The following is a 15,729-nucleotide window of genomic DNA, read 5'->3' on the forward strand; positions in this document are numbered from 1 at the left end:
AAATTATTTTCCTCATTAACCTACCGCCAAGCTAGTCAAGCCAACATAGCAATATTAAAGCTCCGGATCTTTTTGAATCCCATACCGCCAAATGTTTTAGACACACAATGTTTATCCCATAGTTCTGATTATATATGAAATATATACAAAATATATACAAAATCGTATATAAAATATTTTTAAAAAACTCATACATCATTATTTTAAAAAAATCCGTATTTTTGTAAATAAAATTATCAGAATAATATTTTGTAAATATTTCTGCATTCCTAGCGTTTATGAGAACACCGCAAAATTAAAATTGAATGAATTAGTAAGCCTGAAAACAAAGAGAGCACATTGCGAATTACACTCTCTTTAAACACTCACTCGTTCTAGTTTATAAAAAGACCAGGGATGTATAACAGCCAAATTACATGACTCTGAAACCTAATAATATTCTACAAGCCAAAATAACTTTGCCTATAAAACAAAACCAAAATAACTTGGCCTATAAAAACAAAACCAATTTCTACAATGTCACATGTACAGTATACCTGTCTGCCCACAAACAAGTTGGTCTATGAGCTAACAAGGAAAGACATTGATCTATCTCACTATCCAGTAGAAAATATTAAATGTTAACGGAGTTAACATTCGTGCTACCTTAGGGAGTGCAGGATAGGTGAGCGTACCGAGCATGAACCAGTTGAAGCTTAAGAGAGCAACTGCGTCGGAAGCCGGTTTGTTATTTATAGTGGAGAAAAACTGAACCACACTTTTCAATGACATGCCAACGACAGCAAACAGTGCTACGACAAGAGGCATACAAGGGTCCGCAGCCTTCCAGATAATGATTCCAACTAAAAGGGACAACACCGCACTGAAGAGAGACTGCGACAGAGCAGCGTCCCTCCTTTCGTTGAGACCCTCATCAATGTCGACGCTGCTTGAGTTAACAGAACGTGAAAATGAGCTAAATGATTCCGTAGCTGCACATTTAGTTTTCAAGAAAGTCAGCAATTCTGCTTCACTCTTGCCCTGACTTTCCCACGCATTTTTAAGCATCGCTAGGTCTTCAAATATTATCCCAGTAGCTTTATAACAGGTTTGTCCACGCCCATCAGAAATGCTATAATGGATGGTATCTGCAATGTCGGTCTTCTGTGCATTGTCTCTGCTAGCACTCTTTTTAGAGCTCCGATCTTTAACAAAATTTTCCTTCAATTGCTGATTTTCAACTTTCAGATCCTGCAACTGTTCAAAAAAAAGATTCATTTTACTTGTGAACCAGCAATAAAAGCAATGGCACGGGTTCTATGTCAATAGTACACTTATTAACTATTAAATCGTTAATCGGGCTATAGATCAGGTCAAGCTAGAGGAATTTGAAACTGAATTTCTAACTGAACAAAACTGTATCTAATACGGTTGTATAACTGAAATAATTGCTGAACTACAAATGAAGCAATTCGATACAGGATACAGCAAAAGATAATCAAATTCATTTTACATCTGCTATATTGCAAACAACCAAATGACATTTTTGATGCGAAACCAAATGTTATCTATGTAAACCTGCATACTTAATCTTTTTACTCCACCTCGAGGGTGCAGGATGTAAAATTTGCATGATCCTATATCCATAAATGTTATTTGATTTGCTAATTGTGAATGCATATAAACATGTGTGCTAGACTGTAAGTGAAGAAGGCTGCCAAAAAATACATAACACAAATATGATTAGACAAACACAAAGCAATGCAACCACACAAACAATTTGAAGAAATGATACGCCATTGAGTCTAAAAAAAACTACATAAACACCGACTCCTCTGCAACTAACCAAGCAGTTCAGTTCTATGTCATATAATTACAAGAAATTAGCAGTTTTACTGATTTTTTTCTTTTGTAATGAACTTTATAAACACATTGATAACTTCAAACAAATAACATACTAATTAGACCTCTGACTAAGATTTTCAAGACTACCGAGATATGTTGCCAAAAGTTATCATATAAATGTCTAGAGTATGAACAAAATTAATACCGGGAAGAAAGAAATCTTACAGTAGAATCTCAGCTTAGAAGATGAATTTACTGGAAAGTGAACATTACCTCATCCTGTAGCAATTCAAATTTGGCAATGAGATTGTCATTTTCATCTTCAACTTCTGCTAGCATCGACTCTAAAATTCTACATTCTTTAATTGATGTATGGAGTTGGTGCTGAAGTTCCTTTCTGTCCCATGCAAGATTGTCCAACTCTATCTGCATCTCATGCAAATGATCTTGCAGCTGAAAATCACAGCAGCAAAGCAGTTACAAGAACATCTTATAAAAGAACCAAAAAGTAAACATATGCAACCTCAATATAGGACAATCTTGGGCCTGTTAACATAGTAGATTACAAATTCAGATATCATCAAATTAAATCAGTATTCTGAGCATCCTTGGGAAACTTAAATTGTATGAACCATTCATGTAAGGAATTATGAAAAAGAGAACACCGAATTTCACTACTGTTATTGACTTAAGTTGTTCAGATACAGTTCCAGCAAAGCCATATACAGAGTTACCAACCGTTTGAAGTTCTAGTAAGACTTTCTATTCCACCATATAAATATTGACTAAATGTATTTACTCAAGTGGTAACACTGCACGCTAGTCGGATGATCTAGCTACATAACCCATTGCATTTCCTCAAGCAGTATCATTACACGGCAGTCAGAAAATCTAGCTTCATGACTCCAAGCCAACAGCTTTTCTACGTTGATGCATGCAAAATTGCAAATATTTCTAACGAATAAGGAACTCGAAAGTAGTAGAGCATCTCAAATTACACTAGATACTTTTGTCACTGAATGGGATCACCAATGGAAAGAATTTCCGATATTTCAATTAATATCATTATTCAGGTAACTAGGTGAACAAATTTTTCTAATTTCAGAATATCAAATGATAAATTCATCCAAAAGTTTAAACTATTAGGTGAAATTTCAAATATGATTTTATAATCTCTAAAACACACCCGCACAGAAATATCTATTGAGCTTGAAACATGAACAAACACAGACCCACCTTGCCTTACTCAAATAATTAATTAAACATGGAATGCCAAGGATCGAACTCTAGAACTTTCAATCATATAAACTCTAATCCCATATTAAAAAACCAATTAATCTAAAAGTTCAAACTGTTTAGTGAGACTCCAACTGTAGTTTTCTTATCTCTAGCACAAATTAATGACTGTCTCTTCTGTACCATAGTGGCTGCTGATAAATTGTCATCGCTTCTCTGGCCTCTGGAACATGAAAATACTGACTTCATCTCTTTTGCAAAATTGCATGAGGGTTTCAGTCAATTGCTGTCTTCACTAGAGTGGCAGTAAATCTTCATGCTTATGTCACACAATAACTTCTAATCATTGTTGTTCATGTTGCTTGAAATCTATTAGCTACTTCATTCTAGCTTGCATTTAAAGGTATCAGCCATGACATTCCTCTTGCTGGCACCTCTCTCTATATATATACACAATGTTGCCAGAGTAAAATAGGAAAGTTCACTAGTTAATTCCTATGATTAAACCTATAATTAAGTTTATACTAATTTAAGGCTTTAACAGAATTCAACAAACATTATATTATTTCATAAATACTGCACTTGTCTAGGTTATATTTATTTGCAAAGTTTTAATAAATGGACATTCTGATGGACAGTTTATGAGCATCGACAAAAACTAACTAAGAAGCAAAACAACTAACCATTCTCTCCCTCTGCAAGGCAGTCAAAACTCGCAAAGGAAGAGTTATGAGTGCAATCATCCAAATCATTGTCGTACGGAACATATTGAGATGAACATTGATTGAGGTCTTCACCAACTCCACCCAAGTATTAATCACAATAAACATGGTTTGCAGACCACACATGAATACTGATTTGCAAAGTGAGAAAGGCTTTGTCAGAAGGATCATGATGATGCCCATTTTCTCAGGATTCAAATCTAATGTTAATACTTATTGCATTGCTTCCTCACACATTTACATGTACACACCTGCAAGACAGTTGATGGAAAAGTATGTAAGGAAGAAATTTTAAACATAGACCATAATTTACAATGCCAAAGGAAATTTGTCATTTCACTTAATAGAATTACAAAAAGAAACGGATTTTTATTCTTAAATATCATCTGAGAACAGGGCATGATACCTTCTAGATAAATTATCTTACTAATTAAACTTCATCCTCCAGGAAAATGAAGATTTGTTGAGCAATCCAAAGGAATATCTTATCTTGAAAGAGACGAGAGAAAACAAGAAAAGGTCACCGCGCTGACGGGATATCATGCAATTATTTACAGGGTGAGAAGTACATGAGTGTCACTTTTTGATATATACGAGCGCAGAACAAGCATGATTTTTGCCATTAGCATATTCAATACTAGACTAATAAAAAATAAGCTCAAGTGGTAACATGGCATCATAGGGATTCTTTAAGCTTTTCCCATAAATTCAAAAGCAAACCAGGTTACCTAGTATTCGACTCATTTAAGTACAATACTAGAAATTCTTAAAAACCATCACAAGCATACAAAAACATCACACGAAAGTATCTTTGAAAATGTTTAATTTGCAAAAGGGCCTGCTACTTGAATAACTGAACTTGCCTGAAATTACTCTGTCAGGAACGAAATACAATTATCCGAAACCAAATAAGACTCAACTTATGCAGCACAATGCTGAACAATCATAATTTGCAAAAAAGATGGTGCAATTGTAAGAACCAACATAAGTCATCAAGAGCGTAATAATTTGCTTATCTGCATAAGGTAGCACAGACGCTTCATTCAATTAATGTTTCCCGTTTCGGACACGAAACTTCATTTTTTACATAGAAAATCTTAAAATAACACCATTTCGCACTTGTCGAATCTAATATTTAGGTGATTTATATCCTATGTACTCTAAATAAAAAAAACTTATCATTTATTGCTGCAGTATACTGAAGTCTAAGGCCTTATTTGGTTTCAACCTGTATTTAGTTCAGTTTTGTTTTTGTTTTCTGTGATTATTTAGTTCAGTTTTTATATATATAAATAAGTATTGAGATAATTCTTTAAGTTCAAATTCATAAAGTGTAATTGGAATGTTTTGTTATGATTTGTTATTATTCCTTTTCTCAATTTTTATTCCCCATTTTACCTCCTCATTTGGCTCAACTGAGCTTTAAAATTGATTTCTTTTACAAATATATTAGAATTTTAATTATAATTAATTAATTTTCTAATTCACAACTCCAATTCTACAGATGAAGCTCTACCATTCCACATGAACTCATTCTTTAATTAAAAATTCAGATGAGTCATTACTTGAATAATCAATCAATCATTCAGATTTTTCTTTTTAAAAAAAACTACTCTAACACAGTACAAATCTTAAAAAAAACAACACCAAATATGATTTTGAATAGTGGATCAGTTCTCTATAAAATAAGTGAGAAAAGGCAATTTGAATGGAAGAAGAAACATAAAAAAGAGAGATTTAAGAGAGTGAATAAAAATGAAGACTTACAGATAAAGGAATGAAAAGGCCGCAAAAAAGTAGAATCCCACCGATTTGAGGCATTAAAGAAAGGATTTTGAGTGAAGCGAGAGAGAGGTGGCAAATGGCAATATAAGTTTTCGCATGCCTGACACCTGTTTTTCAAACAATCATGCACTACCCTCACCCTGGGATGTTAGTATAGTATTGCTACAGGCTAAACAATCAAAACCCATATAATTTTGAGGAAATTACACCATTTGCCAAAAAAAATAAAAATAATTACAAAACTATATGTTGATTTTTTTTATTTACAAAAATATTAATAATATTTACAAAAGTACAAAAAAATAAAAAATAATATCAAGCATACGGTGTATACTGCGGGTATAATATCAATATACTAAAAACTAACATTATATTAATATTATACAAAATTATACCAACATTATACATACTGAGATTTTATTAATATTAAATAAAAATTTACAAAAATTACATCAAATCGTTTACTAAAAATTAAATTAATAATATACTAAAATTATATCAACAGTATACTAAGAGGGTACACATCAAAATATACTAAAATTCTATTATTACATCAACATTACATCACATCACACACTATATATTAACCTAACAATATACTAAAATTATACCAACAATATACAAATTCTCTAATTTATTACCAACTATAGTGAAAAATACATATAAAAAAATACACATGTTATCAACTAGAAAATATATATAAAATTTATAATCGATATACCTAAAATATACTGAAATTATAACAATAATAAACCAAATATTATTTTTAAATTATCTGATATATAGTTTTAGTATTTCAAAATTATTCCATAATTATACCGACATTATACAAATCGTACTTTTATAATTAATTTTCATTTTTTGGTACTTTTGTAATTAATTTTAAATCAGTCGTATTTTTATAAATAAAAAAAGTTTACTGGTACTTTTGTAAATATTTTTAAAATTTTAGGTATTTTTGTCATCGACCCTATAATTTTTGTTGGCTAAACCCATCCAAAGTTTTTTGTACTATATCATTTTTGTTCAAAAACCATCTGTACTATTATTTTATTCTGCAAGTCTCTCTATTTATATAATTTTTGATTTTCAGGTCTTTTTTTTTTGTTTTCTCCAACCCCTCTACTTATAATTTTTTTGTTCCTCCAGTCCCTCAAAAGAACCTTAAAATCGGAATTTTGTCAAGTACAAGAATCTGAAAAACAAAAAAATAGTATAAGGGCTTTTGAATAAAAATGATATAGTATAAAAATATCTAGATGAATTTAGCCATTTTTCTTTGGTATAGTTTATGCCTCGAGCAAATAATCTCTTTTTTGAATTTTTAAGTGGATTACTAAATATTGTCTTTTTTTTATTATCCACCGTCGCTGTTATTATTTAAACACTTTTTATTCTATTTTTATTTCAAAAATAAAACTTCAAATCCTCGCAACTCATTTAAATTCCGACAAACGAAAATTGTAATTTTTGGGTGAAAATATCAGAAAGAGAGCGAGATATCGAACATAAATCTAAGGTAAATGTTTAATTTTCCTTTTTAAATTTTTTTAAAATTGCTGTCGCCGGGAGCGCCTGCCCTGCCAAGGCGTTTTTCAATGCTGAAAAATGCCATGCGAGTGCGTTTTACAGCTGCAGAAAACGCCATTCTAGGGCGTTTTACAGCTGCTGAAAATGCCCTGCTATGGCGTTTTTAAGCTGCTGGAAAACGCCCTGACAGGGCGTTTTATGCCCGTGCGGCGGCGACCGGAAACATCGCTGCCGCCACCTATAATTTATTTTTTAAAAAAATAATAAATTAATTAAAATTACGTAATTAATTTGTTTAATAAATTAATGTATGTATAATATAAGTAATTTACTTTTTATTATAATTAAGAGTTTATGGTTTAATTTTTATTGAGTAATTGTAAAATTTCGGGTGTATAACTTAGAATTTAGGGTTTATAATTTAGAGTTTAGAGTTTATAATTTATAATTTAGAGTTTAGGTTTTAGGTTTCAATTTTAGCGTTTAGCGTTAGTTTTGAATTTATTTATGTTAATTTTATTTTATTTTTAATTAATGTTTATATAAATAATGTATTTTAATTAATATTATTAAAAATAGAATATTGCAGAGTAAAGGGCCCGGTAGAGGAAAAATCTACCTACTGCTCGGCAGCTACGGATGGATCCGGAGCTAGAGGGGTCAGGATTTCGACACGGCCATTCTCGTGGTGTGACCGCTTCAGCATGACGATAGAAGCAGCAGATTCGGACTGATCCGGTTGAGAGACCTCATGTGCCAGATGAGGAGTGGAATGCCATGCTTTATCAGAAAAATATAGAGAGTTCAGAGGAGTCTGAACCGGTCGTTGATGCTCGACCGAGGACGGGGAAAGTTGGAAAGTTCGTCGCTGCATCGTTTGAAGGTAAAAAAAACATAATTATTCTATTATTTAAAATACTGGATTAATTTTTAATATTGTTTAAATATTGTAAATTTTATTTCAGGTTCCAGCAGACGACCTGAGCTAGAGCATGTCGACGTATGAACCGTTAGTAGGCCAGTGCCAGGAAGACCACATAACGACAATGTCATTCCCAACTTTCTCGTACATGTTGCTGCTAGGATTTGGGGGGGGGACAGAGGCACACAAAAATACCAGAACATATATACAACTTGTGGGAAGCTGAGAGAGTGGTACGCGGATACCTCTGACGAGGTCAGACAGCTGATTGATCAGAGCGGTTTGCGACATCTCCCCGATACGATGTTCGTCCACCTGGATATTCCACTACTTTCTGCCTTTGTGGAGCGATGGAAGCCAGATACTATCTCCTTTCTCTTGCCTTTTGGGGATATGACTATCACGCTGCACGATGTGTGGGAGATTCTTCGCGTTCTAGTCGATGGGGATCTGGTTTTTGTTGTGCCCAGTAGATCTCAGCTTCAGATTGCTTGTGTCGAGATCTTAGGTATTGATAATGACACACTATTAGACTAGGAGACAAAGCATTATTTTGAGGGTGAAGTTTTAATTGACTCGGTGATTTTGTGCGGTCACAGTCGGGGTCGGACTGCTGAGGTGGAGGTGTGAGCGGAGCGGGGTTCGGGGGTCGCTCACCCAAGGCTTATGACTGACTTCTCGATCTGGAAATGGTTTGAAAAATAGAGTCGCCACCTAGTTCAACTAGGAAATGCTTTTTAACCAACTAGATAACCTTACTCGCCTCCGGTAAGATTATCGTGCATCAGACCAACGACTAGGGTCCGTGGACCTCCCCGAGACTTTTGTGCCTGGCTTATCTGTTACCGGCTTTATTTACTAGACATATTCGCATTTATCTCATCTCAACAGTATATGCAGTCCACATGATATGAAAGCTGTAAATAAACATGTATGAAAGCAGTGAACACGTTTGACGCGCATATGATTCGATTTGGACTGGCATTTGAGGCAAGTAGCAGGTACTCCTAAATATACATCTAACCTTAGAGGTTTCTAGCAAATAGCATAAGTCTGGCTGGTTTGAATATTTTACATGCACAAAGCCTAAACCGGATGTAAATGTTTGATTGATTGATTTTATTAGGTGATCTTGAAAAACCTATACAATCGTTACTACTTTTTTAAGGTAGTCCTAAGATGTCTAATTGACTGGCTGGAATTGCATTATTTGGCTAATTTTATGTGTAGTCCTTTAACCGGTTAATATTTGATTTGCTATACTTTTGGGAAGCAGTAAACATTGCAAACTTACCCATATACAGTTGGTATACATGCAAGATTAGAGATATTTTTAAACCTCGTTGACTTTTTGAGTGTCTAGCACTCGCGCAGGTTTTGGCCATCGGTCTGATCGAAATTAGTTCTCGGTCAGATCATGAGAGTTGTGCGTCTCGTTGATCCGGTTTTACTTGTTCGATCCAGAGGTGATTCTAAGTTCGGGTTAGCCCGGAATTGGCTCTGGAAGTTGCTGGTTTGCTGGGCCTCGGGCTGGTGGGCCCGGTTTATACACTATGTAACATTACTGGACATCTTAGTCCGTTTTACATCGGGTTTGACCCGTTACATTACAGAAAATTAATCTATACTAAATTATCTACGTCTGAGTTCAAATCGAGCCTGTTTCTGAGCCCTAACGAGCCCGGAAACATGTCTCGAAGTCTAGATGAAGTCTGGGAGGATCTGGGAGCAGGTTTCTGGGAATCTAGGGGCGACGAACATGGTGCTGGTGTGACTATCGGCGCTAGAAGGATGGAGTGGCGCTGCCGCAACCTTGTTTTGGCGGCGGTGCCGGTTACGGTGGCGGTAGTGGAGGGACTACTGGTAGCAGCAATAGTTTCCAGGATTCGTTTTTTAGTGTTTTTGGCTTGTTTCAGCTCGTTTTTGAGTCTGTAAAGAATCAAACATTATAAATATGACATGTAAGGATTATTTACAGCATTACAACTATCAAATTGCAGCAGTTATTGAATTAGACATATTATGTCAAATAAGCTTGTATTTAACATAAACATGCATTCTAAGCAATTCTAGTGTCTGGATTTCTGGATTTAAACATACAAAATATATTAATTAAATTATTAGCATGCTTACTAGTCAGTTTTCATGGAAATCATGGCAATATTATTAAAACTAACAGTGATGGCAAAAAAACACTATTTAAGCAATTTACAGTAAAATAGCATAAACATGCAGTCTAAAAACATGAAATCTAGCAATTCTAAATAAACATGGCAAAAAGTGATGGGAAGAAAATTAGAGTCATCAGAGGTACCGGTCTGAGTCCTTGGCTCGTTTGCTGGCAAAGTGGATGTGGAATCCTGCTTCGAATCTGTGCAGAGCTTGCATTCTTGGAGAATCAAAGCGTATTTAGGTGTTTTCAGGTCTAGAATCGAATGATTCTTGAGTCTTTGTGTGTGTATGTGTTCGAACAGGCTAGGGTTTCTTAGGAGGAGGTCGAATTCTAGCTCTAGGGTTTATGTGTTTCTAGTCTGACTCCTGACTCAGCTGACTAACAGTAGTATTTATAGGGGAATGAGTGACCTAGGGTTTACTAGAGTCTTCGAAGATTGAAAGTGTGTGAAGTGATAGGACTTAAGGAATTAGGATTAGCTAAAAAGTCTATTTAATTTATTAAATTCGGATTTACACTTGCAGGCTAAGTAAAAGAGTGCTAAAAGTGCATTTTGGTGCCTGAAAGTGTCAAAAAAGGCTACTAAGACCCTATAGGTTTGGTTATGGTCAATTTCAGTCAGTCAAACTTGCAAATTGGCCCATAAACTTCTAAGACATTGCAATCAGTCCAATTTCTGGACTTAGACTTCAATCTCTTTAGATTTTTATGAGCTATTTACGCCTAATTGCGTTTTAATCCTCCAAGTTTGCAGCTATGCACAGACTAACCTGTTTAGATTCCAACAAGCAAATTAATAGCTCGTTACCTGGACATATTTCTCTGAAAATCATGATTGGACGCTTCAGTCCCTTATCAATTTTTACCTGTCCGAAAAATAGGTGTCTATAGGAGGTTATTGGATTGGTTTGATTGAATCTAGGTTGCACGTTGTTTGTTGATAAAAGTGGCCACAGTATTAGACCGACATGTCTTTGGGAGGTGAGAATGAGTTAATAAGTTTAAATTTGTTCTGATATTTTATTTTGTTTAATCAGTTTAACATGACTTTTTTTATTTTATTTGTTTTATTTAAATAGGTGAGGGACATATTGACAGCTGCATCTTCTCCCTCATGGGGCTCAGCCACACTGGAGAACATGTACCGCCATCTTGGAGTGGCTTCTAGGGCCGATGCTCAGGGTTTTTCCGGATGCCTGACACTACTGCTGTCATAGATTTACGAGTATTTTCCTTGCTTTCGACCCCAGCTAGAGCAGCTTTCTATCGATGCTAATATGCCTCGAGCTTGCAGTTGCAGCGTTGCACTGACAGAGAACTCGCACAACCGGCTTACCATGTTGCAAGTCCGTCTGGACCAGCTTGCTTTGGACGAGGTACGCAAATTTAACTAAATAAATTGGACTATTAAAATTTAATTAAATAAATCGGACCACTTAAATTTAATTAAATTAATCGGACCACTTAAATTTAATTAATTTAATTAGACTACTTAAATTTAATTAAATTAATCGGACTACTTAAATTTAATTAAATTAATCGGAATACTTACATTTAAATAAATAAATTAGACTAATTAAATTTAATTAAATAAATTAAATAACTTATGTTTTCTGAGCAGATCGCTTGGCTAACTTATGGTGGCGACCCAGCCCATCCTGTTAGAGGACAGCATTCATGGGGTGGATCTGATACCGAGAAATCTTAGAGTCGTACATGCTAAGCAGGATTTTATGCCAGCTTGGTTATATATAGATGATGCCACCTCCTATTTATCGGACCGTAAAGGCCTGTAGGTCGTCTAGATCGAAGAGGTAGTCGTTGGAGATTTATGAGGTTATTGCGAACGACAACTGGCGTACTTTTCTGCGGAGTGGCTTACTTCCGGTGACTTTCTTAGATCGAGCGACTGTTAAACCTGGAGCATGTGATGGACGGTACATGGATTGGTACGCTCGATACTAGCATCCTCTACTACTTGATATTGATGCAGCTCCATTAGCCCGTCCTTCTCGTTCCAATTCCGATTATGTAAGTTTTTTTTTAAATTAGCAAATAAGTATATATTTAATTGTTACTCAATTTAACTATTTTTCGTTTTGTAGTGGGTTTCTCGTATGGCCTCCATGTGCCAGAGATACATGGCCACTGTCAGCAGGCTTACTGCGCAGCATAGAGATCATTGCATGTTAGAGGGCATTCTAGAGTTGGATCAGGCCACAGATGCTGCTGCCGCTGAGTATGAGTGAGAGATGGACGAGTTTTCGGCGGCTAACTGAGATCTTTCTTTTTACTGTTTTATGTATTTTGCTGTATTTTTTGTACTTTGTTAAACGTTACTGTTTTTTGTTTGGTACGCTCGTATGACATATTTTGGAGTTCGTATAAACTGCATGAAAACTTCATATAAACTGTCTATAAATTGCATATAACACAATGTACATAAAGTATATAAAATACAGGTAATAATAATACATACTACAATAATATCAAAATCAACTCAAACACTCGAACCTGACAATCTATTCCATTGGAGTCTCCTACTATCATATAGGCTATCCTAAGTCGCAACACTTCGATCTATGTTTGTAAACCACATCGTCGCAATAGGTGGTACTGGGAAATCTCTAGCCAAATCTAGTCAAACAAAGTGTCTGCAGCTGCTTCCCAAATATAGCATGACTATTTCTATTGATGGCCGTGTGTAGAGCTCTGATGCATGTTAAGGCAGTACGGTACAGGAACCCCAGCGCTCCTCTGGTCTACGCCCGCCCTGAATTAAAATCACAGATGCATTGAAAAGGGTGGAAATAGAGAACATGTCATCCAATACCTGCATCCAGTGTGCGTTAGTACAAGAACCCCCTTCCCACCTAATACGAATGATGGCATGGTCGATCCCATCCAAGCAAAGAAGCCTGTACCGATCACGGAGTTCAGCTAATTCGTTTGCAATGTGTTCTCTTATCTGCTGCCACTTATTCTGGTCACCGAATATGTAAGCAGCCACAACACGGAACCCACAGTTGTCGTCCCCAATGAAATCCACATACTTTGCAACAAACGGCAAAATGAATTACGGAATAAGGTGCGAATTCTAGACAGAATCTGCAAAAAATATATTAACAATATTATTAAATATAAAAAAAATTATTAACAATATTAGTAAATTCTAAAAAATTAATATATTAAATGAAATAATGTTCACCTGATTCGGGAGCGGAGTAACCCCGACCTCTAGATGACTTAGCTCGGCCACGTCCACGACCCTTCGCACTGTACTCCCAAGCGCTCGGGTCCCGCTTGGTAGATCTCCCGGGTGGTCTACCCCTAACTGTGGTTTTTACCTCATGTTCCGGTAACGTGATTTTTTGGGTGGAGTCGATCGCGGATCAGAAGAGAAATATCGCGTAGCAAAGTCCTATCTTGAGTCATCACCTCTCTGACAATCCTTTGAAAGTACCGATGTTCCTCTGACTCGACAGTAAAATCAGCCTGCTCGGATGTGTCCACCCCATCACTAATACAAATTGTGTGGACACTGTCCTGACTGATCGGGGCCTCTGAAAAAATAAATAACAATTATATTAACTTTTAATAAAAAATAGTAATATTTATAATTAATATACAAAATGTGTTGCGCGGTACCTGAATCAAATAATTTTTGAAGCTCGCAAGCACGTAGAATCCGATGAGTTGACCTCAGCACACAACCACACCGATCTACCACATTCGTACTCAACTCTACCATTCGCCTCAGTTCCTCACATATTAAATCCAAACAGTAATGCGAGACATTGCATAGCAGGTAGTTGAATGGGAACCTTTGATGCCAGACTCATGTGTTCCGTCTTGACTACTCAATAGTAAACCAGCCAATATACATAACATTTATATTAATAATAATAATAATAATATTAATTTTCACAAACAATAATATTAATAATAACAGTAACATACCGAATATCAATCATCTGCGAATCTATAACCTTATTCACCTTTGTCCAAACAGTGTCTAGTGCACCGGTGCAAGAGTTGAGTCACTACTTCAGTTGAGCATGTACACTCTCCACTCTACATGTGGTGGTGTTTCCAAAATGCAGCACTTTATTCGTCCAGTAGTAAACGAACATCTCTTTGTGCACCAACCATGTGTTCTCAAGATACTTTATCACCGCTGGCCAGCCAATAGTTTGATCTTTCATCCTCCTCAAACCGATATTATACTCTTCCTCTATTGGGGCTTCAATAATGTTTTTCCACCTTCCGTACTTGAAACCCTCAACAAAATATCTATCTCGCCCACAGAGTTTAAAAACACTGGCTTCCACGTCCTTATTGATGTGCCAGGTACAAAGTAGATGACCAGTCTGTGGGAATACCTCTCTAATAGGTCTAATCAGCCCCAACTCCCGATCCGTGAGAATAGCCGTCGGATCCACATCATCGCCAATCAAGTTCATCAGCCTCTCCAACACCCATCTATAACTATGCTTGGTCTCTTCCTTCATTAAGGCATAAGCTATAAGGAAGGTTTTGTTCGTCGGTGTCATCCCAATAATCTCAAGAAAGGCATGTTGTACTTGTTGGTTTTGTAGGTGGAATCCATACTGATGACCCAGTAGTAGCGTCGTAGTAACTCCACACAATCTGGATGCGCTAAAAAAATATGAGTCAACGCATTTGTATCCTGATCAGCAAGCGTCCAGTGTATATATTTCCTCTCCACAGCAAGTTGATAAAACTGTCCCACCACGTCTCTACCCTCAAAAAGGGACCTCCTCAGACTATCTATGTAGTTGTACACTTGTCTGCGTATAGGGTTATCTGATGGATTTTTCTCCTGAAGGGATGCCAAAATAGCACAAGGCTTAGCTTGAGCCTCACTAATATCTTGCACAATGAGTTTAGACGCCGGACTCAGTCCACTCATCTGCTGATATCCCTTAGGATACATTGCTAAATCATGGTTGTGCATACTCTTTATCCCAGGTATTGCAATGACAACCCATGCATTTTTATAAAATCACACCACAATTGAAAAGGTGCATTTGCACGCTTTCGTCCTGGTATTCTTCCGTGCAGAGGAATCAAAATATGCCAAAGAACCTCTATACCACTCACCCCGTGAACTTCTCAGAATATTCCGAGTCCCCCCCAATTTTTGTGAGAAGATATAACCAATTCAAACCCAATCTGAATAGAAATTGTTTTAGCCCGTTTAATCGCTTCAGAATCACTTGCAAACAGATGTGCGACATTAAATTGTCCACTGTAGTCAATACGTCATCGACAACATCTTTCAAACTGAACCTGTAAAATATATATCACTGATATTAACACTTGTATTATTATTAAGAAATAATAATTTTAATTCAAATATTATTTAAAAAACAAGGTGTTGGCGGCGGCGTTTCCAGTTGCCGCTGCCACGCCACCTATGGAAAACGCCCTCGGAGGCATTTCCTGCAGACCGAGCAGAAAACATCCTCCTGGTGCTTTTTTTGCTGACAAAAGACGCCCCAGGAGGGTGTTTT

General features: G+C 36.0%; 2 protein-coding genes across 4 annotated transcripts; both read right to left on the reverse strand.

The window, feature by feature from the left end:
• Nucleotides 1–320: 320 nt before the first annotated feature.
• Nucleotides 321–5,736, reverse strand: LOC126679731 (uncharacterized). Of its 3 annotated transcripts, XM_050374699.2 has the most exons (5): nucleotides 5,550–5,736; nucleotides 4,189–4,271; nucleotides 3,744–4,033; nucleotides 2,098–2,277; nucleotides 321–1,236 (listed from the first exon to the last, which is right to left on the reverse strand). In XM_050374699.2, the coding sequence occupies exons 3-5, from the start codon at nucleotides 3,963–3,965 to the stop codon at nucleotides 589–591; spliced, it is 1,050 nt and encodes a 349-aa protein (XP_050230656.1). In that variant the 5' UTR covers nucleotides 3,966–4,033; nucleotides 4,189–4,271; nucleotides 5,550–5,736; the 3' UTR covers nucleotides 321–588. The 3 variants fall into 3 exon arrangements, with proteins under 3 accessions (XP_050230656.1, XP_050230655.1, XP_055962003.1); XM_050374698.2 differs by lacking the exon at nucleotides 4,189–4,271; XM_056106028.1 differs by lacking the exons at nucleotides 3,744–4,033; nucleotides 4,189–4,271; nucleotides 5,550–5,736 and adding an exon at nucleotides 3,244–3,727.
• A 9,005-nt stretch (nucleotides 5,737–14,741) lies between these two features.
• On the reverse strand, nucleotides 14,742–15,149 carry LOC126681905 (uncharacterized). Its single transcript, XM_050377461.1, has one exon. It carries the CDS (start codon nucleotides 15,147–15,149, stop codon nucleotides 14,742–14,744), a length of 408 nt encoding a protein of 135 aa, XP_050233418.1.
• Between the last annotated feature and the right edge of the window lie 580 nt (nucleotides 15,150–15,729).

This window comes from Mercurialis annua, linkage group LG5 (genome assembly GCF_937616625.2).
Source record: "Mercurialis annua linkage group LG5, ddMerAnnu1.2, whole genome shotgun sequence".
Taxonomy (NCBI): domain Eukaryota; kingdom Viridiplantae; phylum Streptophyta; class Magnoliopsida; order Malpighiales; family Euphorbiaceae; genus Mercurialis; species Mercurialis annua.

What these genes read in the sequence shown, in the direction of transcription:
- LOC126681905 (XM_050377461.1), bottom strand. Translation starts at nt 15,149, where the DNA reads ATGTATCCTAAGGGATATCAGCAGATGAGTGGACTGAGTCCGGCGTCT.
- LOC126679731 (XM_050374698.2), bottom strand. Translation starts at nt 3,965, where the DNA reads ATGGGCATCATCATGATCCTTCTGACAAAGCCTTTCTCACTTTGCAAA. An exon ending in CCTTGCAGAGGGAGAGAATG is followed by an intron (nt 2,278 to 3,743) that starts GTTAGTTGTTTT and finishes TGTGATTTTCAG; the next exon opens with CTGCAAGATCATTTGCATGA. An exon ending in TTGAATTGCTACAGGATGAG is followed by an intron (nt 1,237 to 2,097) that starts GTAATGTTCACT and finishes TTTTTTGAACAG; the next exon opens with TTGCAGGATCTGAAAGTTGA.